This window comes from Varroa jacobsoni, unplaced genomic scaffold (assembly GCF_002532875.2).
Source record: "Varroa jacobsoni isolate VJ856 unplaced genomic scaffold, vjacob_1.0 contig02940, whole genome shotgun sequence".
NCBI classification, from domain to species: Eukaryota; Metazoa; Arthropoda; class Arachnida; order Mesostigmata; family Varroidae; genus Varroa; species Varroa jacobsoni.
The window spans coordinates 8,518-36,209 of record NW_019214916.1 but is presented as its reverse complement, the minus strand read 5'-3'; the positions used below and the strand labels follow the sequence as shown (position 1 = coordinate 36,209).

Below are 27,692 nucleotides of genomic sequence, written 5' to 3'. Positions count from 1 at the left end.
CTAGGTTTCGACACTGCCATCATTAGTACCTGCAGAGAAAAACGGGATTCTTTAGTTGTATAGTTCCTCTAGGTAATTTTTATCCCACGGCCTTATCTCTGGGACAGGCGATACAAAAGTGATTTCGATATATTTTATCCATAATATATCTTCATTGAATAACTGAAGCAGAAACAAAAGTTTTATATGCAAGCTAGAGTACACTATGTTCGGTTAAGTGTAAAGAAATGTATGGGATTGAATTCGAGTGATGTCGCCGGACAGCGATCAGCTTCGCAGTGCATTAACGGTTCGAGCTGAGAATTAATTCGCACAGCTTCTACGTAATTGACATACGTAAAAATAGCCAGTCGTCTAAGTCTAGGCACCTTGAAAACAGCGATGACACAGTGTTAGATGATCATAGAGTTTAACGGAACAGCTTTTAATTGCCCGCAGAGTCTCAGACCGCATTACAAGACCCTAATTCGTCTCTTTGCCTTTAAATTAATTAAATTGCGTTAAAAAAAAAAGAGTTGTTTTTTCTTTGAAGGGACGCACTCGCTTTTAACGCCGCCGCGACAAGGAGAAGTGGCCTCATATCTATCCGTTCATTTGAAATCGCTACCCAATACAACAGGGAACACAGAAAGAGAAAGTTGGAGGGACCTCATTAGAGCCGGATAAAGGTGTGCTAAGCGCTAGCTGAATAGGCTTCACGACGTCGTGTCATCTAAGCCCGTCTTCATCTCACTCGTAAGTGCCAGCGACAATGACATGAACAGAAGTACGATCGAGAGCTACAAAAAAAAAAAGCTAGTTAAGTTTTTTCTGAAAGCTTGATAGATTTATTCAATATAGAGGGTGATTTTAGCTGATCTTTAAGGCTGCTACTGTTACTCTGCAATCAGGTGTTACAAAAGGACAGAAAGTACCATGGCGACTGTAACTGGAAACATTAATACGAACACCTATTAAGAAACATGCGAACATTATGAAAAGATTTTGATCAAGCGATACGTTACAAATACTATGTAGACGGTGCTTGTCACATACAATAGCTCAAGCGAGTCGTCGCACATAAACACAGAAATATGCTGAGGTAAATGATATATTGTCGTGTATATAATATCGAGTATTTTCGAACGCACTCGTGCCAAGAGATCTGTGGGGAGAGTAGAACTTTGTCTATCTTTAAAAACGCAAGCTCATGATAAGTGTGAGATTGAAGTGAAGTTACCGCTCACTTACGAAGTTCAAGCTTGCGATATACGTAAGGTGCTGTATGCCCTTCTAAAAAACTGAGCTCCCTTTCCCATTAACACAATTTTGTTTTTTGAAAACGTGAGCTGATGTGCGTTGATGAGGTGTCGGATGTGATAAACATTATTAAGAATCAGCGCGCTTACCTTTTGAGTACAGATCCTACGACCAACCATTTTTTATCATCACATTATAATACAACGCACAAATAATCCAGGTTCCAAAGGTAGACGCAGTGCCATATATAGAAGCCTAGATATTTCGCTAAAACATTGTCGTATTTTCACTAAGACAATGTAGACAAGTATGAAGAGGATTATCATTTTGACAGGTTTGCGGTGTTTACTTGACTGGTCCACGGAAAGTCAATAACGTACTACTGTGGCCGTAAATAATGGCTATTCGGGTCGAGAAAACAGAAGCTTCTGATCACGTATTGGCACTGAAGTTATTTTGATAGAAGCTTTAGCTATATTAAGTTTGGATCTTGGATAGTAATGGCTTTAGGTAGTATGCCAAACAACCAGACATTCAAACACAAATTCAGCCGTAACCGATACTTTTCACTTTACATGACGTTCTAACATGCAATCGGCGTACTGCTTCAAGCTGACTATGCTACAGTGATGTATATTTGAGTAACTGTTGCGAGGTGTCAACAGTCGCACAAAGAACTTACATAGACACTTACCTTCAGCGTGGTGCGATTTACCCCAACCAACGACGGTGCAAGTCATTCCCGGCGCGAGGGGCTCCTCCGGCGGCAGACACAGTGGACGCAAGAAGTCGTCGAAGCTCACCGGATCCGACAGCAATAGAAGCGCTACAAGACGCCAAACCGTCATAATTTACTTAATTCAATTACTGACAAAGTTAATGAACTTTAAGTTCTCACCAACTACCTAATTTTTTTGCTTTCATGAAAGTATGGGCTCTTTAGCCCGACCACATATATATACATATATACATTGCCTAGTCGCCTACAGCCCAGTCGTCATTTATTGTTAAAAAGCACATTTTGAACTTAGGTACGTTTAATTTCTTGAAACGTGCTCTTTTATTTTTATACATGTCTGCATGAACAAACGCATGCAGATTACATCTAACTACATGCAGGCGTAATCTGCATGCAATTATTCACGACTATACGCCTAACAACAATAGCAAATATATGACCGGGTCAGCACAAACGAACGTCTAGCGTCAACTTATTCAAAGAACGCGCATCGCAGCTCGGAGTAGAAACGAAAACTTTTTTTTTCGTCTAACTAGTTTGTGTCTACCTTATATTTACATGCATACGTGAAGCTTAATGAAATGTGCACTCGTTATAACGTGAGCTGGTTTATTAACAGTGGCATAGACTTCACGAGTTGGACCGACCTCATTTTCTGCTTCTTTTGATCTGATCCAGCCGCTGTTCCAGCTGCTTGTACGAATATTGCGGCAGGGAAAAAGGAAAGCTTGAATGACGAAGGTACCAACTAGCGTTTCTATGGCCATTAATATAGTTTCCTGCACACGTCACGCTGCCATCTCATTGCAGCTTTGGTTGTGCTCCCTTCCCGTCCTATATATTCCGGACCTTACTCTTCTTCGCGCTGGTTTGCAGACGCTGCTTCTGTTTCGTTTTCTGACTCGAGGAAATAACAAAAAATGTCGTGTTTCCCTTTGCTCCTTTGTAAACTCTTATTCCTAGATGGCAGTTTGTTCAACTTGCCCTGTAGTGGAGCTTTGTTCAGATTCCCCACACTCTCATAACGTTTCTCTCAGCCTTTCCAGATATTTAGATCCAACACTAGCCGGCAGCTGTTGGTCGTATCGTCGCTTCATCAGAGGGGCTTCTTTCATGACCTCTTTGCGTATCTCTTCATGACAGAAACACGCTACTCGAAGACGACAAAGTGCGCGGACGTAGGGACGCTCCCGCTTCCGCTTTCCTATGAGGTGGTCGCGTCTTCGCTGCGTCCACTTTTCGCAAACTGTGCACGCTCCTTGTATGTGCATGCCTCCTATTTGAGTAAGTCTGTACATGTGTGCAAACAATGGCGGCACAAGGGAAAATGCAAAGGCCAATTAGTGACTTTGGATGAAAATAAAGAAGAGGTTACTGTGGGAAAACGACTGTCAAGGTGACTACAGCCAATCGACTTGTAGCGTTTCACATGCCCATAACTTTTGTGGCCTTACGAACCCTTGCACTTCGTCGCATGTCTCTCTTCTTGCCGTCCTTTAAGGCCTATTTCCCATTTCCCCAATCACCGCTGTTAAGCTTCTGTTCTATTTGGCCTTGTTTCGTTTCGAGCGTAACTAAGACCGTCTGTCTTGTGTGCGCTTAAATAGCTTGGTCGCAAGGCTAAATCCAAAGCAATGACAAACTTCTTTTCTGGACAAGTCTGCTTCAGATCGCCTGCGCTATGCATCCTCCTCCAAAGCGATGTTTTTTGAGCCTGTTAGAGTATAGAAAGCGAAAGCAAAAGCCTTCGCTCATTATCGCTACCACCGTATGCGCCACGAGCTTAACGACAACAATCCCAATTGCCTTCTTTTGTCCAGCGCTCGTTCGCTTTTTCCAAACATTTGCACAACGTCTAGGACTGGCATACAAAATGTAAGAAATTTTCGAGGAACACTCATCACAGAAACGTTTAACGTCGTTGCCACGCGGCGGTTGTAACAGCTCATCGTAAAATTTTTCAGGTGGGTCCCATACAAATAGCACAGCGTTTGTTTGCGACGCCTAACTTGCTTTTAAATGAAAAAAGAGAAACTTAGTAGGCAAACGTGAGTCTGCTCTATTATAAAGCTGATAGTGCTACTATTGTTCCGAGGCTTCTGGGGACAGCGTACCTATATCGTTGTTGTACAGCGAGGCGTTGTTGAAGTCGGGGTGCTTTACAACGGCCTGGATGTGTCTCGACTGCGTCGAGCTGGGTTGGGCAGAGTTTCGCCGAGTCATACCCATTTGGAGAAGCCATCCGGCGGGATCAGTAGAACTGTAATGTATCGATTTGTACATCCGCCTTTTATATAAGATTTTCAAAGGTATATAATTTTATGTTTTTTGCCCGATGAAGCTTGAACTCGCGAGGTATATCTGACGGTTATTGTAATAATACTTTCTGTAAAAATGCCTCACTATTGACTAGAGCATGGCTATCTTGTAATAATTTCATGTTGCTAAAGTTGGTCACTCAGAATCAGCACATAAGCATGGGGTCAGTTACAAAACGGCTAATTGTATGTGAAATAAGAAATGTACTAACGCGTCGTTGTGTTCAAATATAATTTTGAGTTTTGCTCAAATACGTATAAGTTAAAGCCTCCTAGTCTAGGTAAGTTGAAGTTTGTCTAAATTACATTGGGGTACAAAACACAAGGCCATAATTAACCTATGTCAATAATGTGTGCCTCTAATTGTCAAAGGCATCTGGAGATGGAGGATTGACTGCACTTACTTCCCGGCGCAATGTGCGGCGGTCAGGACCCACCAGGATGAGATAAGCACGCCCCCGCAGAAGAACACATGATCGCTGCCGCCGTGCACAGCTACAAGCCACGGCCAGCTTTAAAGAAGACAAAAATAAACAGAGATGTCAATCAGTGTCAAACAGAGAAATTAAATCAGTGTTTGATGTATGGTAAATGAATAATATTATTGTATTTGCCGATAGCATTGCTACGAATATTGGCTGCCTGTTCATAGTTAACAAATAACAAGGACACTAGGACCTTTGCTTAGTATCGTTCAACATAGCTGTATCAATAATGTAAAAATCAACTTTGGTAAGACTAACCGTCCTGGAGGTGACTCACTGCCGCCGACAATACGTGACTGTGGCCTTGAGAGACGCATATCTTCCGCACGACGACCACAGGCTGTAAGCAAAACACAACAACGTTATATCGAATACGTAAACGCATCAAATATTAAAGTATCCTCTTTTACCTGACTCACAAACGATTTTACGACCAAGCTTCACCATTCTGGAAGAGCTCTTCACACTCATTTAATGAACAAGTGGAACTACGCGGATGGCGGTTCCATAGAACATATAAGGCGCAATAAATGTATAATTTGAAGAACGAGAGATGGCTCACAGCCGGGAATTGGGCTGAGAATATATTTGATCGCCTGTCATGTGTGGCTTGAAATTTCGAAATCGGGTAAGCTCAGACGAGTAAATCAGCAATACAGAGTATCAGCCGTACATGTACCCTGAAGTATACTTACACGCATGTCTATGCGCATCCGAGCTTTTATACGGCAAATTTCATGTTTAAGACGGAAAAAGCTTCAGGTAAAGTCTGAATCTTGATAGATCTATTTTTTTCGTAGTGTGCGGCGCGTTAGAGAATCGTCAACGAATTGATTTAGCAAGATGCTTGTGCTGTAAAAATATATAGTCGCCTTACTGTTGATCCGGCCGAACCGTTCACATGGCAAACACTAACACACACACGGGGATATATACCGTTTGAGACAAATTAGCAGGACAGCTTGCGGGACAAGACCTTGTAAATTACAAGACTTTCTCCTTTCCAGCCCCATCGACACTTCATGCTTCTTCATACGAATGCAAGTAGCACTAAAACATGCAAATCGAGACTTCCGAAGCAGATGGAAGAGGAGCATCTGGCGAAGAAGGCGGATTGCCTAACATACATCCAATAGGAGGACAGTTATGCTAGTGATGCACGAAGACCTATACGCAGGAACCAGCAATGTAGGACGTTATGGAAAACCTAAAAAGTGCTTTAGCTGCCTATAGCACTAACATGAAGCTGGAGAAAATATCATCCAGCAGGCAAAAATACGGAACTAATGAGGCCGGGAGGCGACAGCTGTCTAAGCCCAAGGACTGGTCAGGATGGTACTGAGCCACAGCTGTCTTTGCACGTATAACGATGCTAGGTACTCTCAACCTTTTACCAGTAGCGGTAACGGACTTCGTACGGTGTTATGTTCGAAAGTGTATTGTACTGATGCTAACTTAAAGCGGATCCTGGAAGACTCAAGAGATCTCTGAAGGAGGAAATCCAGCTGACCACTTTTTCTCAGAAAGCAGGAGTATTTAGGCCATTTAGGTTAAAAAATCCGCATCTGAGAAGTTGTAAGTATTAGAACATGCTAGGAACAAAACAGTGTGTCCCCAATGAGAAGACAGACTCCAGAGATAACTATAAGAGAAAGGATTACGCCGTATAGTAAACAGCTATTACAAAATAATGGTTCTGTGTCAACTGCACACGATTAATAACACATTATATAATAGTTTGGAAAAAGTGTTTTTAAAAGTGCGCGCACACACACACACAATTTTTTTTTGGTTATCCAAGCGTTACTATTAATAGTAATAATCGCCATATTGCGGTTGGATACAACAATAAAAAGAAATCTGAATTTTTAGCAACTAAACTTCGCTATCTCAGATGAATTTCTTTTTGTCAACACACTTAAAGCGGATGAATGGACTGCATAGCTGGAGAGCTTGACTATTGGAATAAGACAAATACCTGCAACAATTTAGTCTTTCTTTAGATACTACAATGCCAACCTCGTACCATGTATCATATAGACGTAAACAAACCGCTGATGACCGTGGATACGAAGTGCTTCGGAGCATAGTTAGAGCTGCCAGGAGCCTGGAATAGTCTTCAGTATAGGCGAAGAAAAGAGTTTGCTTAGTACATGAACATACTGCATTACGAACAGCAAGAGTAATTAGAGTTGGACAAAAAAAAGTTCTTCATTGCCTTACCGATACCTTTTTTTTTTTGCAAAATAAGGACTCTTGTTCACTCGCATGAACTTCGTTCTACGTATTACGATCATTCTTCAGCTCCTTTCTCTAAGACCAGTTTGCCTCGTGAGGGGATTGGTAAACCTGTACGTCTACATTGCACGTGTCTAATCGTACCTGCAGTCGACCAAACGTTTGCCTTAAATCCTTCAGAATACTCATGAATAACTACGTCTATGAATATGTTCCGCCTTTCTGTGATAGCGAATAGCAGTACCTGCGGGCGTTATCGATTAGCTGGAAATACCGACTTTGGTATAAAGCAGGGAGGTATTTTTGTCTCAAAAGGTACATCTCTGCACGGATTCAAGATCCAAACTATATCCGCAACATGAAACAAGTCTTACTGCCTTATTACGTAAATATTTACTTTTTACGGGCTTGTTTATCCCTCTCAAAGAAGCTGTCTTTGGCTTTTTACACAACCCTTTCATTCGGATGCCGAATTTTTCGACTTATGTCCTGAAAGCCGCCTGGTTTAGCGGGCCTGCGTCAAAGTCCTGCTCAAGTGTCATCCCCGCTTTTGATCTATCTGTTCTATCCGGCTCGATTCAGGCTAGACTGGCATACTGGCTCTACGTAATACCAGATCGAGTATCCGCGTGTGTGTGTAATTATGACATCGTAAAAAAAAAGCGGGCTTATTAAAGAGTCTCCACGCGGTCACGCATCTTCCAATCGCGCTATTCGACGCGTAAATCAAATCAGTTATTTGTCTGCCCTTCACCTTACGATGTTGTTCCACAAGCTTTAGGCCTAAGTCACCTCGTCATCGTCGTTGGCAGAAGCCCCCGTGTCCACACACTATTCTGCGATGCTCGCTGTTCCGCGGTCACCGTCCGGCAACTTAATTAATCGTACGTGGTCTGTCACCAAGCTTACTCCGTGGTCTCGGTTTATTATATACGCACGTACATAATTAGCCGTGAAAGTGCGATCAATTTAATTGCGTTACGTTTTAATCTTAACAATTTTATCTATCAGAGACAGAAGTCTCTTTAATGGCGATCATCTCAAAACTTAAAGATCCTATATTCTTTGTACAAGAATCCATTTAGTGTAGATTATTATATGTAATGAAAAAAGAGTGCAGCGAATATAGATCATGATTTCTAGTCAATAATTATATCATCTTCGTTATACATAATCTAAATTTCTATCTATGACCCGATAATTTTGTATGGAAAGCGTGCCGTACCGAAGATCAGGCTAATGAGAATAGTGATATTTCCACTACCGAAATCTATTTGAAACTTACAGAAATTGGTGCACTTCAGATAGACGGAGACTCCCGACGAGGCGCAGGCAGTTTCCTTCTGGCGGTCGAAGAGATGCTTGCGGAACTTCCTGTTTTGTTACGAATAATAAGAAAAACAGCAATAATAGGAAATTGCAGCGCAACTAAATTAAATTGCTCCTAGAAGAACTTCATGCAGAGATCTAATAATGCATTCTCCCGGTTTGGTCTGCTAAAAATCTCCGAGTAAAGCTTTACGCAGTGTCGTTAACAAGAAATTCTGCTAAAGAAGGAGGACTTACTTACTTTTTTCGATATATGCACAAAAAACCCATATTGGAAATTGGACCTATTAAATGAACCGTTCTATTTTTTTTTGTTTTTCTGTAATAATAAATATATTGGGCTTTTACTACCGATTGATTTCATGCCTATTTCCCCTAATAATGGATGTTAAGAGTAGCATAAATGAAATTTATGCTCTAGAGAAGAGTTGTCGTGATTTCGTTGGCCCGCTTCAGTCAGCGTACAGGTCAGGCAAACGAAGATCAGCCAATTGTTCCAGCCCTGCATTACCGGGGATTTGAGTTTCTGTGCCTTCTATACCTTGAACCAGCCGATAGATAGCGCAACATAACCTATAATCGATTCAAGCTAGCGATTACGAATTTAGGTATCGTAATTCAGCTATTCAGAAGCTTTCAAAGCATCTGTTTCAATGTGTATGCAATAGAAAATGGTATGTTTTTGGGCTAACTAGTAGCTTTATGCAGCCAAACAAAAAGCGCGGCCTATCAGCTTGGCTTAGCTAGAATTTTATTTTTTATCTACAAATATTACGTTGTAGCTTTTGGTTTCGGCCAATAGTCTAAAGCCTGTTGCTACGAACGGCGCACCTGAGGTCGTTGGCGGAAGGTTGTCTGGCGATGTTGTGCTTATTTAAATTGCTATTGTAATCGTTGTTGTTGTTGTTGTTGTTGCTGCTGCTGCTGCTGCCGCCGCCCATGGAGTTGAGATTGTAGCTACTGTATGAGCCAGGATAATTGTGGGGGCTTTGTGCGTTTGAGCCGTCTTGAATGGCCGGGCCAGAATGTATTCCGTTTCGTGTGGAAGGATTAAATCTTAACGGGGGATGCCCCACACCCCCGATAAACGCAATGGAGGGTGAATCATCTCTGATTCTTGTCTCCTAGAAAAAAAGGTAACGGAAAACGAATAATGAACGGTTAATTTCGACCGTTGCATTATCGTCTGTTAGTAGCAGAAGTAAACAAGTGTCAATCCCGATATTGAATATCAGCTCTATCTTCAATCTTGCTGTTATCACTGCAATGACAACTGAGGCATTTACTAAAGCTAGTACTTGCAGCCACTAATACAAGTATGACGCACGTTTCTCAAAGTAGTACTTCAGGGCCGAAAGGCGGTAGGTTTCTAATCCTTTTCTTATTGTGTTGTTTACATATGTGTTCATGTCTAGCATATTGGCTAGTTAGCCTGCCTAAATGACTCGTCCTGATATTTGGCATGTGCTTTGTAGAACGCCATTATCCCCACTAATCTAGCCTTAATCTAAATTCTACTTGTGGAAAATAACGCCTAATACACAAGTGTGATTTGCGTCCTTATCTAATCCCGCGATTATGTCCTAGGCCAGCATCATCACTAGAGTTCGCACAACTGTAACCATTTGGGCAAATAAAATGTCTAAATCACGCAAAACGGAAGCTTGGCCAAGGGTTTCGCCGCAAGGTTCTGGGCATGCAGGATGCAACACATGACAGAGTTAAGGTCAACCACCTAGGGCAAATGAATAAATGATGGACTTCCTGTACGCGAGGCCACTCATCGTGAATTCCACACATTATGTGGTAGACTAAAGGTACTCATTGCATTCGCCTTATATTGAATACTCGTTTAGTTTTTTATACTTATTACCCTTAGATATACACAGCACTTTATGTTTGCTGTTGGTTTTCTTTTTTGGCTTTTTTATTAAAGTAAAAACTAGGGTGTTTTGACGAAATTACTTCGAACTAATCGTTTTACCGAAACATTAAAATAGCTTAGTGAAGCTATCGTGCCGACGATATCGTAAGACAGATAGGCTGGTCGCATCTTTCTATAGTAGGTATGAAAGGCGCCATAATGAAATAAAACAGTCAGTAAACAGAACTAGTGATATATAGAACATTTTCTCGCTCCCACACGCCACCCACACGATGGTGCCAGCAATTCACTTAGCGACAAACGGGCCTTGATTTGAAGCTAGCGTGTTGCAGGCTACCGCTGAACAGCAAGCTGGTCCTTATTTAGGACATGGCGGAGAACTATGCTTCCTGATCCCCCTAGCTAACATCGTTCGAGGCTATGAGCTCGAAAAACAGTCTATCGCCAACTGTGTGGTTTACGTGTTCCGCCCGCAATATGCCCGTAACTTGTATAGTCTATATTAGTATGTTATGATAAGCAGTTGATTGTAAAGGATGGATCTGATTTCTGATTTGATAGATTGATCCGAAAGTAGACGCTTTCTATCGATATCAGCAAATGATGTATCATACTAATAAATATGATCCTAATGGCACCTCAGCGTCGTGTTTAGGTTTTTAAATTTTTCGAATGAAATGTTCTATATAGCTTTCACAGCCTTTTCTCCTTTCAAATTAAGTACCAAATTAGCGAGTTTCGTAAACGTTCTCTATAACTTTACCCGAATCAATTAGTTCCGTACCTTAGTATCAGACTGCCCAGTTCAGAAAAAACATCTGATTATAATTTCATCGTTGTCACGTTGCCAAGACTGTATCAACGATACCTGTCCGTATAAACGGAACAAATAAAATTATTACATTAAAGTTTCATATCGTTGTCGATGTCCATAGCGTTTCTCGCATATCGTACGCGAGTGATAGTCTACATTAACATGGCAAATGTCCAGTCACAGCATTTACTTTCAATTTACTTTTTATACTTAGTGATTTTTTTTTGTATTTACGTATTGACTTGGTGGAAAGCTTGGTGGAATCGATATTACTAAGCTTTCACAACAGTAAATACACACGCATCCGCGTGAAATGTAACAGGCTTTCCATTAAAAACACCACAGTAATAATAAAGCACAATTATATCCCCACATTGGTGTTTTCAAGCGTAACTACAACAGCAAGAAAGAGTTTGACCGTGGGCCGTGTATAGTGCCCAGCTATCTGGCAACAAGATCGAGAAAAGCTGTCCACCTTGATGTGGACTTCGGCTAACAGAAATGACCTTCATTCAATTGTATGGATTGTTCTCGTTTCCCTTTTGTAGAAAAACAGAATCATATAAACCATTAGATAAGTTACTGTCCGCTGCGAGCAAGGATGTAGAACCTAGTCAAGGTAAACGCATTGAAGAAAATTCGGAAATCTCCAGAAAATATTTATGAACCACTGTTACCAGCAGTCAATTTTTCTCTATAATGTCGTTATTGTCAATTAAAAAAAGCACAACAAAAAATAGATAAATCAGTATTATAAAAATTGTGGCATAAGCTTCATCTTGTTGTCTACTACCCAACGCTTAATGCGCCTGCACCTTATGGTAATTACGTTGATCGTTGCACAAAGTGATTTAAACAATTCGGTATAGGGTTTTTCGGGCCGAACGATCCCCGGTACAACGCGAAAAAAAAACATATACTTGAGTCGAGTGGCGTTAATTTTCATGGTATCTCAAGCGGCAGAAGGAACAAAGACCATTCAAGGTAGATTCAGCTAGCTAGTATAACATCAACAGAAACAGTGCTGCGTTTGAACAATAACAATTTTGCGTTGCAATAATTTTTTCCTATGAGATTAATAGTTTGGCTGGATAGCGTAATTTTCATGTATGTTTGTCAGCTTTTGTTTTGTTAACGCTTTTGATTATTTTTGCTCCGTAATCAAGTTTTCTGAATTACCTCTTCGCTATGGCATCAAGGACTTGCCCCCCCCCCGCCCCCCCCCCGCCGCTAGAAGCTGTGCGGTTAACGTTATAACACACTCACAGAACTAGCGCATAAGTTGCTCAGATCGCGCTGCCTTCTCTTCTTGCTACAAGCGCCTTAGATGCCATATTTAAATCGATAGTAAAATAGATACTCTAATTATTCTCTTCGTGACACAATAGATTTTGAAGACTTTGCGTTCGCGACTGGCTAATTATCATCTACTACCTCACTTTTTCTATTTTTTTTTTTCAGACCACGGTAGCTTGTAAAAAAAACGCAATATTCATGCAAAAAATCTCCTCACCTTATGTACTTTATGTTTGCGAAAAATTAATAGGTCCCTGTATGCATCTAATGAGAAACCTTTAACAACTCTGCCTCTGCGATGTACAGCAAAGGCCTATTTTAAAAAAAAAATAGTACGCTCTCCCAAGCCTTTCGCATATGGATACGCTAGCGAAATGCAACGATTCCTTGGTTTATTTATAGCTGGATATGTAACAACGTATCTATGTCCATTTTCTAAGAGAGCTATCTTTAGTTTAAGTTTTCCTCATTCCACCTTGAAAGCATTATAACCTCACACGGGAAGCACTTCTTAGAAGAAGCAAAAATATATTTAGGAGCTTTATAGACTAGTCCTGTCATAAGATATTTATTTTATTATTATTTGTTGCAGAGAAAGTAACTTTTTAGCTACGTAATACTAACTGCGCTACTTTAATTATTAATAACTAACTTTCACCGTGATATTGTTATTACAGTTTAATTTGGCACTTAAGTTTACTAAACAATTCGTTCAATCCTAGTTAAATATAATTTCAGACATGTTATAATAAAATATAATCTCATAGATTTGTGGAAAAAGCAAATTTCCACGTGCCAACTGAGAGAAGTTCGACACATGTTATATCTATTGGACCAAGCAAAGGCCTCACAAATCGTACCATGCTTCATAACTGACAACGAAATGGTCGTATTCTTCTTCTTATGTACATATCCTTACATACTATGACGGTTACAACTTCAGAGTTATATATTTACATACAGCTAAAACTGCTACAGAATAACGAATTTAGTTACGCCGCCAATGTCGTTGAACACACATTTTCAGCATATTAAATTTGAGCTAAACGAAGAAAGGGTCTTCTGCAATCTATCGTAGTCATCGTTCCTAATCAATAGTTACCTATCCTGCATATGTAATGCATTTAAATAGTATGCTTCGTACATCGCTTTTTTGTCATTTTTCGACCAACTTACCTGAACCTGGTCGTACCCCAAAAGTTTGCAGGTGTTTCGGCTCCAGTCGAATTCGGCCAATTGCTGGGGGCCCCCTCTTCCGCTTGAGGTTGATTCACTTGATGAAAGCCACTCCTCAGCGCAAACCGGGACGAATCCCCCAGCAGCTGTGGAGAACAACTCCAGCCGACCCTCACCAACAAAACCCATGCGGTGATTCAGCTGAACTAGAATTCAGAGTCGACATGGACTCAGTTATTATTCAACGAACAAACTACAATGATACAACTCTATGAAGATACGCCTTTCTTAATTTAATTTCTTATTATTTCAAACCCAGCTCTTCGTATAACAGTACTGCATACTGAGGTGGTGGCCGCCCTCTCATCTTCCCGGCCTGCCATTTGCATTGGTTAGCTATAACTCAAGACTTTTTTCTTTTTTTTCTCAAATGCTGCCCGTACTGGAACCTTCAGTCGTGCCTCAGCCGTCGCGTGATGGCGCTCCGTGTAACTGACTCCTTTTCAAAGCTCAAAACTTTCTCCTCGAAATTTTTAGAAGCAGCGGTTTTCGGTGTCCCCAGTGAAATTTGCACCGAATACAAGGTTTATAGGGCTCTGTCACTGCAATTTCGAGATAGATTTTATACTTGTAAACCACTAGAATTTTTGGATTTTTCGTCGTTCACCACAGCTCGCCTGTTAAAAGTCCGAGTAACGATATCCTAGTGAGCTATCTCAGATTCAGAAGAGTGTAAGGGCATCTCAAGTATAAAAAGGTATCCCAAACGTTGGGTCATTATAGAATCAAAAATTTTTTACTGAATGGCCTAGGTGCCTATAGTGCATATATATATATATATATATAGGCACTATAGGCTGCCAAATATGAAGCTTCTAATATTACATATTCGTGATTTTGTCTAGTTCTCTACTACCTGTGTAAAAATTATGAAAGTACACTGATCGACCTGACTGCTTTGAGCTGTTGAAAGGGACCTTGTCCGATCAAGCAGAACGGTAAAGAAATACAAAGACAATTATCCAAAAAATCTTCAGACAGCTAAACTCTTCAAATAACAATAGATGTCTAAACGTACGCAACAAACCTTGACTTTTTTGCAAAAGCACCGTCGGTAATAAATTAGATTTAGCTATTTGCGCAATTGGTATATCTCAAAAACATATGCATGCATATAAGAGCGTTTAGATACATATATGCGTATATGGGCCGATGATTTTTCCATAAATGTAAACGGGTATGGTCAGGCCGATCAGCTTATCTCGGTCGAACGCGTGTCGTTCTCATCTATTGATTATAAGAACAATATAAAGTCAACCGATTCGCCCATAATTTGTGAGAGGCGCGTCATAACATAAATGCGTTCTCTCAGAAGAAAAAATGCAGTTCCATTGTTATCATTTTGATCGACATAATGTCTAATTTTGTGTCCGTGATTGAATAAAGTCGGTCTTTAATTAAGTTAAGTGAATTTATTTATATATCAGTTTTTTTTTTTGTCACAAATATCGACATAAGTTAGTGGTAACTTCAAGTGTCAACGATTCGTGTCACCTCTAAGAGTCAGCAAGAAGACAGACGTTATTGTCTTAGATATAACGTGACTCGACAAGTCCTTCTTAGATAATTTAGATATTTCACGTCGTTTTTTGTTATCTCATAATTAATTACTTATTTATTGGAGCTATATAACAAGTCGCAAAAATTTCATATATTTCCGGCATAATTTTCGGAAACTTGATGGTGATTTTAACCATTGCAGCTATACAGTTATACTATACAGCACAATTTTAATATACAGAATAGCTATACTGGTTTTGGCAGTTACTCTGTCTGGCTAATAACCTGGCACTGTTTCCGCGTTGGCGTTCTTAACACCGAGTTAGCATAGCATGCTTCGTAGCCACTTGTATAGGACTAGCAAGCTTTTGGAGATAACCCGTTTGATGACTATTGAGACTTCTCCTTGAGAGATTTCCCCTTCAGGGGGTTGCCTAACGGCCAATCGCTTCAAAACTTAGCCAGGGTAATCGATAGATTACCCCTAGCTAAGTTTTGAGAGAAAGTACGCGACTGTGCTCCTTTCCTTCGATACGACGATATTTCCTTCTTCTCGTCATAAGAGGAGGCCAAGTGGGAACTGGTCAGGAGTTAACTTGGCTGCTCGTGTGCTCGTACTACTATTCGCCGAATAGGAATTGAGCTGCATCAACAGGCCATCATGGGATGAATACCCAAGAAGCCTTCGCAAGAAGCAAGGAAACTGACGTGTTCTAGCGGTTCCTAGCCGGTGCATCTGTCCGGACACGAATGTCGATATTAACTGTAGCTTCTATCAGAGCGAAAGTAAGGTTTGAATGAGCGGGAGCCACCACTCCAACTACTTCCGATCGCGTCCGCCTCGGCCGCGAGCCATTCACTTTTGCCAACCATGTTGACCTATCTCCAGTAGTCAAATGTGGGGTGCGCGGGGCTCGGACACTCTTCCGGTAGGGTCCTTTTGTCGCATGCAGAAATCTGTTATTCATCATGAGTTAAAGACATGATAGCATCTTGTCGAATCTAATTGTTTTCATTAGACACGGTGCTTCGAGAATAGATGCGTATAGTTACCCGTATTACGAGATTTGATACGTATAATATTATGTGTAACGAGTTCCAGGTACGTCGTATAGGGTATAGATTAAAAGGCCGAGTACCTACACCAGTATAGACGCTTAATGGATCTTTTAAGGCCACTCGTATTACCGCCTCGTTATGTGACCTTTGAATATCAAAGCAATAAATAAAATCGTTAATATGTCTAATAATTTATTCTGTTACAAATTAGTGAAAATAAGGGTATGAGATGTTCCAGAAGTTTTTTTTTTTCTATAATGTGTTTCCGGTTCGCAGTGATGAAAACGTTAGCATATTAACAATGTGTAAAGTGACCTAAAAATGCTGCGCCTTAATTTTAATGTCATATAAAATATCAAGTTGTTTTTTTATACTAAATTTACATGTAAGTGGTTGATCAAAGCCGAGCTTCTAGTTAAGAAGGACGAGAACACTTAGTACAGCACTTGGGTGGAAAAAAAACCAAAGTTATTGATAATAGTTGAAAATAAAAAATCGAGTAGCTGGGCAAACTTACGGCACTGCCTCTCGTCGGAGCCATCCGTACAATCCATGGTTCCGTCGCACACTTTGCTTTTGGCTACGCAGTCACTTGAAGTCCCAGTGAATGCTGACGCCGAGCAGCGGAACTCTCCTGGACACCGACCTGTTAAGTAGTCCACCCAAAAATCTGAGCCCGAAATCAGTCCGTCACTTATTCGGGCGGCGCTGAGAGCCGTTACAGAGAACAAATAGCTTTCTGCAAAGGCACCCCAGCGCCCGAAGATCTACATCTACGAACTACGGGCCGTCAACCGCACCACTTTCCCTCAAGTTATAGAATCCAAGCCAAGCTTAAGCTCCATAACTGACGTTCGCAAATTTATGTACAGTTCGATATTTACTCGATACTACAGTAGCATAGTGAAGTCGTGTTCGGTGTTGTTTACATTATTATAAATCGATTGATTCGGTCTGAACGCTTGAATGGCAATAAAAGCAAAGGATATTTGCGATGAGTTCACAATGAAAAATGGGACTGATCAGTACGGATCCTTTCGTTGGTACATACACTGGCAGTAAACAAGTAACACATAACAAGGATTTGTGTGTGCAACTATTCTAGATGTGGACTAACGGAAAAGGACACGACGAAACGATAATAACAATATATTTTATATGGAGACAAAATACGAAATCAACTCGAAACTAGCTGTTGATGCTAACGAACATCGACCAAACAGGATGCATATAATACGTAAGCGAAAAACGACGAAGCACGTCGAGACGATTGGAGGAAAATCGGAAGGTAACAAACGTAAACATCCTACTTTATCAACTACCCCCATCTTTCGTACGGTAGTGCAACGCTTCTAAGTTGAGCAATGCACGCGATACATAAGCTGATGCTCGATAAAGTGTAACTGTTAAAGACTAAACTAGTCGTCAGCAAGGGGCAAAGGATAACGGTTCGGTGACGGCCCCTACAAAAATCTTCCGAAGCTAAACTCACTGCAATTGAGCTCGTCTGATCGGTCCTGGCAATCGTAGTGACCGTCACACACCCACTTCTTCGAGATACAACGACTTTTGTCACATCGGAATCCATTGTCGCAACCTGAAAACCGATCACGTTTAAATATTAATATCAGCTTTGAATGGCTAGTTAAACGTCCGCCAGTTAGGGCCAAGTTCCTCAACGACTGGCTTAGAATATTTATTATTATTGAATACTCGCGCGGATATAACCGTTCGGTAAATCCTACGGCTTTAGAGGCTGTATATACAATACCGCGGGTGCTACTAACAACAGCGGCATTGTTGATGCATTATTTACGTGGTTATGAGGTAGTTTTGAATGAAACATGGCCGGCGATCTTCTCTTTGTTCATGACACCTGTGCCTGCTTTCAATTCGCACATGCGCATAAAGCAGCGTGTCCTTTCGATGTGGTCCAGGCACGTTCTAGATAGATACGTCCGGACTGCACTGGGCACCTTGAAGAATAGCAACGAACCCATTTGTATAGGCATATTCGATACGCCTAACGTCGGCGCCGCGTATCGACACGTGGATTAAGGAAAGCTACCCGTTATGCTCGTTCGATTCGTCGGGCGAGAACAAGCGGAGCAAAAAAGCTAAAAGACCCTAATCAAGGCTTTTCGTCGAACGCGGCATGCGACGGTAAACTTTTGTATAAGAGATCTAAAGTTCCTAAACACCAGACAAAACGTAAACAGAAAAAGCTACAATACACAGAGAAACAAAGTGCTTACTGACTGCGCGCAGTGAAAGACTTCATAAAAGGACGTGACTGGCCATATGGTTTTTGCCAAAAGGCTTGCTAACGCATTTTGCAGGAACGGTTCGTCTGCATCTGCAGGTGTACCTGTGAGTTCCTTATCCAGTCTCGATATAATGATGCTCCGAAAATAAAAGTTTATCTATATTCAGTGGCCTACGAGGAGCAAACTATTGAATAAAAAGACATATCATCATTATCCAGAGTTCCATTAGGATGAAATGACTGCAAAGGTGATTGACCTTTGCCTTAGAGATGAAATTTTTTTTAATGCGAACTTTGCTTGTCGTTTAGTGGTCGGCATCAGATTCCCTGTTTGACGATTGTTTCAACACGACTCAGTATCAATTAGACTACACATACATATCTCATAAAAAGCAATTCTCAGCCGTCAAAGTTAGAGAACTGCTAAAGGCACGGCAACCTATCCAGTGGATCGGACAGACAAATAGCGCACTCTTCCAAGCTAACAACCGGCTACATAAGCACTTACGTTCTTTGGACATCCGCAATTTTTCGATCTCGTATTTTCCCACGCAGACGCTACGGTCACTCGACTCTGGTAGATGTGTACAGTTGGAAATTCGTGACCACCTGTAATATCATATTATAATAGGTTGAAATTAACGTATCTACATAAATGCAGGCAAATAACAATGCCTAAAATTAAGCCTTAACAAACATCTCGTCCTGACGTTGTTTATCCTTTGGTCTTTGATAGATACATACGTCTGTTGATTGCACCCGCATCTCACCAAACACACCTGATCAATCAACCGGCAATGCACATAGCGGAAGTCAGTATCGATTAGACTACTACATGTAGATATATTTAGCCCACGGAAAATACGTCTGGTCTAATGAAGCTAACGCTGTACCGCATCTAGACACGTAAAAATCCATTTGCTGTCAATGCAAACGTGTGTTTTTGGATACCTCTAGCGTTCGAACTAAAATTGAATCGGGTAAGTGCGATGTTATTTACGTACGAGTTATTCTGCATATTGTATATTCTGTATGTTATTGCAACCTTTTTCGTGAACTCTTCAAGTTTCTGCGAAACGGGCGAATTGGATGTTTACTGGTTCGAAGCCTACAAACATCACTAGATTATCGTAGTTTACGCATTACAGAGTTAGCCGCATTAGAATAGGACAAGAAAGACCGCCTTTGTTCATAGATGCATGCGGATGGGTTTGTTTTTGTCACACTGCACGAGTGACATACTTGAGTGAGAAGACGCCCATAAAGAATGAACATGAGCGCATGACTTCTTCACAGAGCGACTTGCACGGCGGAACTTCGCGACCCCGCTCAACACAGGCAGGGGCCAGTGTTGTACACACGAACAATGCTAACAATTTTGAACACTGAAAAAAACACAAGGCACAAACGAAATTGACAGGTTAACATTGTTAGGAACACCAGGCATAACACGCGTTACCTAATTCCGCTTTGCGTCCTAGAATCGTTCTAATGACAAGCGAGCTCTTATTAATTGCATGTGATCTGTGAATGGCTATCGTATTTAACTGCCTCCTAACGTCTTGCTGCAATTTTTTCCCCATTTCCCTTGTAGAGATCGCCGAGGTAGTGTTCTCAATACTTACTATAGAGTATCACAAGCATGAATCCTAATAACAACGTGTGAACGCTAGTGAATCTAAAGCCATCATTGTTTTTTTCGGTAAATAAATACAAACAACTGTAAACAAAGGCAACGTCAAAAGGACCCTATAATATCCCCTTTCGAAAAGCTTCCTCATAATTAAATGGACCCTAATGTGATAAAAAGGAAATTTAGTCTAGGACTGACGTTGTCTGTACAGATTCACTCCGAAGCAGTTATCCAGCACCCGCAGAAACCTATATCATTTCGTTGTAGGCCACAGAAAGGTTTTGAATTAGTATTTCCAAGTTGCCATACTGCATGTATAGTTTAGAGATATGCGGACGGATTTGGGTTCTATGGGACGAAACGTTTAGAATTTCCATGAAAACATTAGGATCATTGTCACAGTTAAGTGTGCGTAACTCGTGCAGGTTTGCAAACTGATTCAATTTCTCCAAAGGTTTAGTTTATAGAATAAACTAAATCTTTGAAAACAAGAGGGGCTACTTATAGAATAAGTAGCCCCTCTTGTTTTCGTACATATCTTCCATAGTTCATTCTACTATCTTCGAATCTGTTTGTTTTCTTCATCCAGTATAATTTTTCAGCCCAGTTTTCATTTTCGCTCTCCTCTTGTGAAGGTTTTGGCTGTGGTAAAATCAACAACAATCCACACGGACCCTTCTTATATCTGTCCCTATTAAGCGGCTACGTTTTTCTCTCAATATCCTATGCAGTCGATTTTTTCATTGTTAGAAGGTAATCATAATAGAAGTTCGTATATACTGGACACGAGTGTATTTTAGTGAGTATTATTAAATTTCTGTCAGTATCAGGGTAGCGACACCACGATTAGATAACAGAAAGTAACTAGGAATTTTCACCATAGGTACATCACACAAGCAAGTACTTAACCAAAAATTAATGCGTCAGGTAACGAGACGGTCGCATATTCCTAGGTACGTAATTGGACCATTTCCGCTCGATATGTGAAGAAACCGTTTACATTTTCTCGTCAATCTAATCTACGGTGTATGTAAACATATTGCTAGCTATGTAACACAGCATAATATATAGCAGAGAGAACGAGGTAAAAATATGGTCGTTAAGAGAACTGATGGTAGCAGTGGCAGTGATAACTGAATTCGTATCGTAGCTAAAATAACGTTTTATCAAGTCGTCTGACATAATGTCTCTCGTTAACCTTAGCGTTATAATAGTGGTAACTGTAAAGCCAGTAAAAAACGATTCGTATACGGACTCGAGGAACACTCGTGTGGACAACGTCATCAATGGCCGCTGCTGATAGGTGCACTCTACAACAAAGCTTGGTGATGGGAATGGAGGGCCCCCCAAAAGGAGGAACGAAAGCGTTCTGCGACGGAACAATTGTAGGTTGCCTACTGTCAAGCTTTCTCACTTGGCCGGTCGCCGTTGCAACACCGACAATGGAGGTGGCTGATGTTGCTGTACAACACCGGGCCAATAATGGCTGCTAGGCTAGATGAAACGATGCTTGCGATGGACCCAGCGGGACAACAAAGCAAGGACCTGCGGTAGAAGGACGCAAAGAAAGACGAGTCCATTGCGGAGGTAGCAGCGGCGAGTAAACATTGCGATTGCTATGTTCTCGGAAGGCGAAATAACTGCTTTATGCTGTGTTGCCTTATCGTAGACAGCATGCCCCGTCTCTGTTCTTCTTCACTGTGCAAACGGCTCATTCTTCATGTTCCCGCAATTCTACCCATAATCCCGTTCCGCCCCCCGCCTCGTTTTGCTGACTGAATCTGTTGTTGCTGACAGATGCGGTAAGTCTGGGCAAACTGCGCCACCGTATCCGTCTCGCCGTTTTCGCAATGACGGAAAGTACGTGGACTAGATGCAATGGGCTGCGAATTATTAGGAAGCGAGGGAGGTACCCAGGCCGCCGTTTCCGAGAGCAATGATCGCCCCATGACCAGTGGTCTCTTTTTGCTACTCTGAACCTCCTTAGAATCACATCGGCTCACAATAGCGGCAACGGGATCAACTATTAGTATGCCTTTTGTTTTTCTAATGGATTCTAATTTACATATCAAATGATAGAATACATATTTAATAATACTTTTATAGTGCTAAAGGGGTTACGATATACGCAACGCTTATGTGCGCTACATGTCTATAATAAGTAGTGATAGATGTTGAATATAAACGAGCTGCCGTTTAATAAATCGGGGGCAATTACTATGTTCATCTTTTAACCGTGGCAGAATATCTAAAGCTGTTGCTCATTTAAATTTGGAGAGTTTTGCTATTTTTCAAAATTCATATGTGCGGGCTGAGGTAGCCATTAGAGATGATGTAAAGCAGTGACATGTTTCGATCTTTTAGGCATTTTTCTCTATATTTATCCAATATGATTCACATAAAGCAAGCTTGCTAGAAGGGAAGTAAAAACCAAGGCGCATTCATTACTGAGTTTAGATTGCAATACGTAACCCGGATATATGAAGGGGACATAAAATGTTTTTATATAGGATACGAGCTTATAGTCTATCACAATAATGTGATATGATACGGTTTCTATAGTATAACTTCTCTGATCTTGTTTTCTTCAGCCTTTTTCTACGTCCTGAGGGGTTGATGCTGTTAGTTGTTACAATGACCCCATTTCTGTAAATCCCGTGATAAAGAGAGAGTGTCGATGTATGTACTGAAAGCAACGCGCTCACTTGCGCATATATATATATATATATATATACATATATATGCAGACGAGGACCGATACGCAGGAAGACACTCTATCCAATCGCCAGCAACCAGGATCTTCTTCTTGCAGTGGAAGCTGCAGTCTTCCCTCAGAGATCAGTTGTTAGAGTAGTAGCAGTCGCGGTGCATGCACCCAATATTCTCTGAGTCAAAAAAATACGGATAAAACGCTTGGCTTTTATCGGTTAAACGTTGACTAGGCTTGTAGCGTCATCTAGTCTGCCTGCCAGAACATTTGTATGCTTGGTACCCCTTAAGCGCTTTGGATGGTTTTCGGCCGTGTTTGAATTTTTTTTTAAATACAAGACTATAGACTTGGATGGCCTGTATCATGTTCTTTATGAAAAACGAAACTAAGCACTTACAGATCATGAAAATTTCGCAGGCTTTCGGACACCGGGTTATAAGTTGATACCAAGTGTACAGGTGGTAGCAATGGCTTAACAATAGATTTAAAAAAAAAACCCTTATTATTGCTGGACAGCAAGTTGAATCAGCTCGCGGAAAAAGCAAAACAACACATGCTAAAAGGTTACCGGATTAAATTTGAGCCTCGCAAACGTCAGACGTTTTAACGAGTCAAGTTAGACCATTTTGGCAGATCATTTGAGGCGAGAAGATCCACAGCAAGACTTGTGCACGGACCTGGGTTTCGAGCAAAGGCAGGCCCGCAAACAGATATGTCCGAAGATCCTAAAATAAAAGCTGAATTTACTGCAGTACGCCATCGCAGGTGACAAGACGTGAATATGGAATTATGGCAAACGCAGTACAGGCGTCGTTTAAAAAGCCAGTTCAGGCCCCGAGAAGCTGCAAGGTCTAGAGCAAAAACCATGCTTCCTATCGAACAGGCTATTCCATTCAAAGTGCTTCTACGCTTACTAAGAAGTGTTGCCAGAAAGTTTTAAGAATATTGCCTAATACTGGTTGCAAAATAGGTCTGAATTCTGAAAGGGTAAGTTTTGGATTCTTCACCACGAAGATGCACCGGCATTGTCGTGGCAAAGGTCACAACACATCGCTATTCAGACCACGTCCCTTGCAGGAAAAAAAACTTGACATCTGTGTTGTCTCAATATCTATATTATCTAGGTTAAAGTCCTTATGATCTCCCAGAACTCAAAAAACGTCTGAAGGAAAAACGCTTCGCGGCGGCTACGGGAATTCAGAAGAGAAATTAGGGCAGAGCTGAGGTCTACTTCTACGACTGAGCTCGAAGATCGTTTTAAACATTGAAGACGCACGCATGTATTGAATCCAGCAAGGATTATTCCACTAAATCTAAATGGCCTTTGATATAGAATCGGACATTTTTGTTTGCACTCGACAGTGATTCTTCCGCTTCACCTTAGCCCAACCTCAGTAGTTGTGGATAATAAAATCAATATGGTTCGAGGGGTAACAGCTACAGAGTAAACCCATACTAATGAAAGTAGTTCCCGGCAGAAACTTTGCTTAGGGAAGCGTAACAACGTACCTCGTTTTGACGAGATACTGATGTAGGACTTCTGGCTTCTTTAAACGATACGATTGAAGAATGTATGTACATCTAGAATAAAATCTCACGTTGCTCAGAAGTGTACACAGGGCTTGTCTAAATATTGCTTGTTTTGTCGTTATACACATGAGTGCATGTAAAATGTTTAGACGTTCCTTTTTAATGCTTGGCAAATGCATGAGGTATACCCTTGACCACTACTATGTGTAACTCATTGCGTAATTATTTAATTGCTTTTGTAGACCGTATTCGCCACGGTGACCCGCTTGTTAGGTTCCTGAGAAGGTAAGAGATCGATTAATACTATCATTCTGAGTTGCTTTTACTATCTGCTAGATATATCCCGTTTACCCAAGTTGCAGTGTAAATATTATATCAAGTAAACATTGGCTCTATCACACAATGTCCTTATATTTGTGTCTGTTGGACGCCATGAGTTTTAGGTAAGCTTCATCTGATCTGTAAACTTGGCTGTACTTACGCTGGCTACCTTCATTTTCATACCAATCTAATCTATGGCGTGTGTACTACACTTTTGATACTTTATCCATTAGTTATTGCCTAACCAATGGGCTAGGCCGAGGACAAGAAAGTAAAGTAGCTTATAAAAGTGCACAGAAATATAGTAGCGGTTTTTATAGCAAATTAACCAATAATAGTTACCAAGTTACTATATACTATATATACAAATTTGCGCATGATAGAACTAACCTTGACTTGTACCATTGGCTCGAATTTTGCGATCTCGTCGGCCCGGGCTTCATGCCCTGGTACCGAGTGAGAATAGGGGACACGGTGTTTATGACACAACGGTACAGCCAGGGCCACGCAGTTCGTCGACCCAGACAGCGCTCCAATGCCAGCGGACAGGAACGTTCCTGAACTGTATTGGAACAGTTCCTGAACTGCACCGCTAACAGTCACAATTTCCACTGGTCGACGTTTGGCTAATAAAATTTATGCAAGAAAAAAAAAGCGCACGCCTATGGTATCGGCTACAAATCTGTTTTCTAATTCTACTGTTCAAGTGTTAAAAGAGACGTTTATGATTCAATTACTAAAGTTTTTACATTCGTGATAACGTCTTTCTCAACCACTCCACTAATCTATGATTTCAAAAATCGACCTAGACCAATTAGACCGGCGAAATAAGAAGGTTAACTATATCATAAAGTCAGTGCAATGTAAAATATTCTCTTACATCGTAAATTCTTTCTACCACCCAAACCGAGGACTCGGTCATAGTAAAGATTAATTTTTTTTTTACTTTTTGATTTTTGAATGATTTTTTATTGGCCTAATTATATTTTCTTACCCTGCGCAATAATAATGCAAATGGCAAAAAAAATTGCCATAAGAACAACGACCATTGTTCCAGCGATGAGCAGCTTCCGCCGATGTCGTAGACAGAAACGGCACAGACGCGATGCTTTCCAGGTGCGACGTTCCTGAAAAGCGAGACAAAGCAAGTAGCTTATATTTCGTAAGTATTTCGTACATAAACCGTCCACCGTAAACAACTGCTTGTATGATAAGCTTCATATGAACCTCACGTAGATGTTCTGACCTATCGAGACGGTAACTGCCAGCGCGACGATCTCAATGCAACAATACAAATCCCTCATACCAATTTTTGCCATGCCAACACGCCGGGTTACAGGCGCTTTGCGGTGCCGTTTAATAATGTCCATGCCACAGATTAAAACATTCGATGTGGTATTTTCAATAGAAACTTCATACGAGTTTACTCCTTTAATCCCTTTCTTACTGAGATGCCTATGCAGGCGAAGGCACTAAACTTCAATTCGGTCCTACAGCTAGCCGCATCGGTCGTTTGCTCAGTGCTGCTGGTATCCTGTCTTGTTTTCACAGATCCTTAGCACACATCTCGTAGCCCTAGGATATCTAACTCCATCTCGGGCAAGTTTCTTGTTCTTAAAGTTGTCTGACAGAAAATGGTGCCAAAACCGGTCTAAAATTGCTCTGCCTTTCTTTCCACAAAAGGGGTTCCTGTGAGAAAGCATGCGTGCCGTAAATCATTCATCTTGTCCATGAAGGAGCCTTTCACCGTTCAGAGGATTCCTTGCCACGCGCACCACTCTGTTTATAAATGTCTCTGAAATCCATTAGGCAGTATAACTGCTACACTTGATTTTGAAAATGAAGTCGACTAGTTCTGTGACTGCAGTCGGTCCAGCTACTGTTGTTTCTATTTGTTTGTATGTGATCCTATTTGCTGCGAAAAACCTATCCGGCCGAAAAAACCAACAAGAGTCGATGCAAAATGAAGGACGGTTGAGTGCGCGGACATTGTGGTCCTTGAAAACGAGAAAATTCCCGCAGGTGTTATGATTACGTAGGACCTACTATTGAAACGAAAACAATGACATGAGACAAAAACATGAAAAAATTAAATGTCTACATTTATATGTTTTTTTGCATACAGATGGAAGCTGTAAGACGCACCTTAACGGACCCAATATCATACCGCTGTTATAGCTTAGATCGCTTTGTCCGAACACGTTTCTAGCTCCATATGATTCTGATGAAATTAAATAGATTAGATGAGCACCGTTACACGGACTTTATTCCGATTCGGCTGAAATGAATTGTTCGTTATAGGTATCCACTTTATATGTACAAATAGATCATGGAATCGTTTACACCGACTGAATAACACATATAATGTTGTACGTTCTCTTTCCTGTACTGAAGATAGGCGTTTGTTTAGAAGACTGGTGCGTATTCCGAACCTGAACCAGCGTATGCGCTCCGAAATTAGGCAGTAAAACGCGTTACGTTATTAACCGTTAAGAAGACAAATTTGTATGTACTACCCTCTCATAGAAAGACTAAAGTACCATTTGTCCCAATATAAAGCCTACGTGGTGGGGCAACTGGTCACATATTAAGTATCCCACCTTCTAGCTTACACGCGCGATGCGGGTGCATTCGAAAGAGTATGCGTAAAGCTTCACCTCATTCATATCTAACAACAGCTTGTCACTAAGATTTGTATTGGCGTCGGGCGGTGTGTTTTTGGCCATGATTATTTGTCCGGCTGTGGCCACCTGTAGCACGCATGCCATATATATCAATGGCAACTTGTTTCATAAGACAAAAGTCAGGAGGGTGTGGGCTGAATTTGGTCCGACGAGATGTTATGCCCTTATGCGGGTTTTTTTTCGTTGTAGCGGCTGACCCTGTCGCTGTTACTGCCGTTCTCGATGATTCTGCTACGAGTGGCAAACTCCGCTACAGCTGCAGCAGCTGGCGTTGCCTTGGCTTGATTTATCTTATTGATCTTTGATGGTGATCGCAGACGAACAGAGACAACGGCAAGCGGCAAAAATAGCGCAAACGCTGTATAGTGCAGCAGATTGCGAACCACCTGCCCAGCAGTCATCTGCCAATA

General features: G+C 41.1%; 1 protein-coding gene across 1 annotated transcript; it reads right to left on the bottom strand.

The window, feature by feature from the left end:
* Positions 1-27,683, bottom strand: LOC111272672 (atrial natriuretic peptide-converting enzyme). Its single transcript, XM_086973360.1, has 16 exons — positions 27,480-27,683; positions 27,211-27,348; positions 25,593-25,725; positions 24,989-25,224; positions 19,647-19,789; positions 18,913-19,013; positions 17,631-17,735; positions 16,656-16,808; positions 13,520-13,725; positions 9,180-9,472; positions 8,305-8,393; positions 5,040-5,121; positions 4,701-4,808; positions 4,093-4,238; positions 1,934-2,065; positions 1-29 (listed from the first exon to the last, which is right to left on the bottom strand). Exons 1-16 carry the CDS (start codon positions 27,681-27,683, stop codon positions 1-3), a joined length of 2,298 nt encoding a protein of 765 aa, XP_086829486.1.
* Between the last annotated feature and the right edge of the window lie 9 nt (positions 27,684-27,692).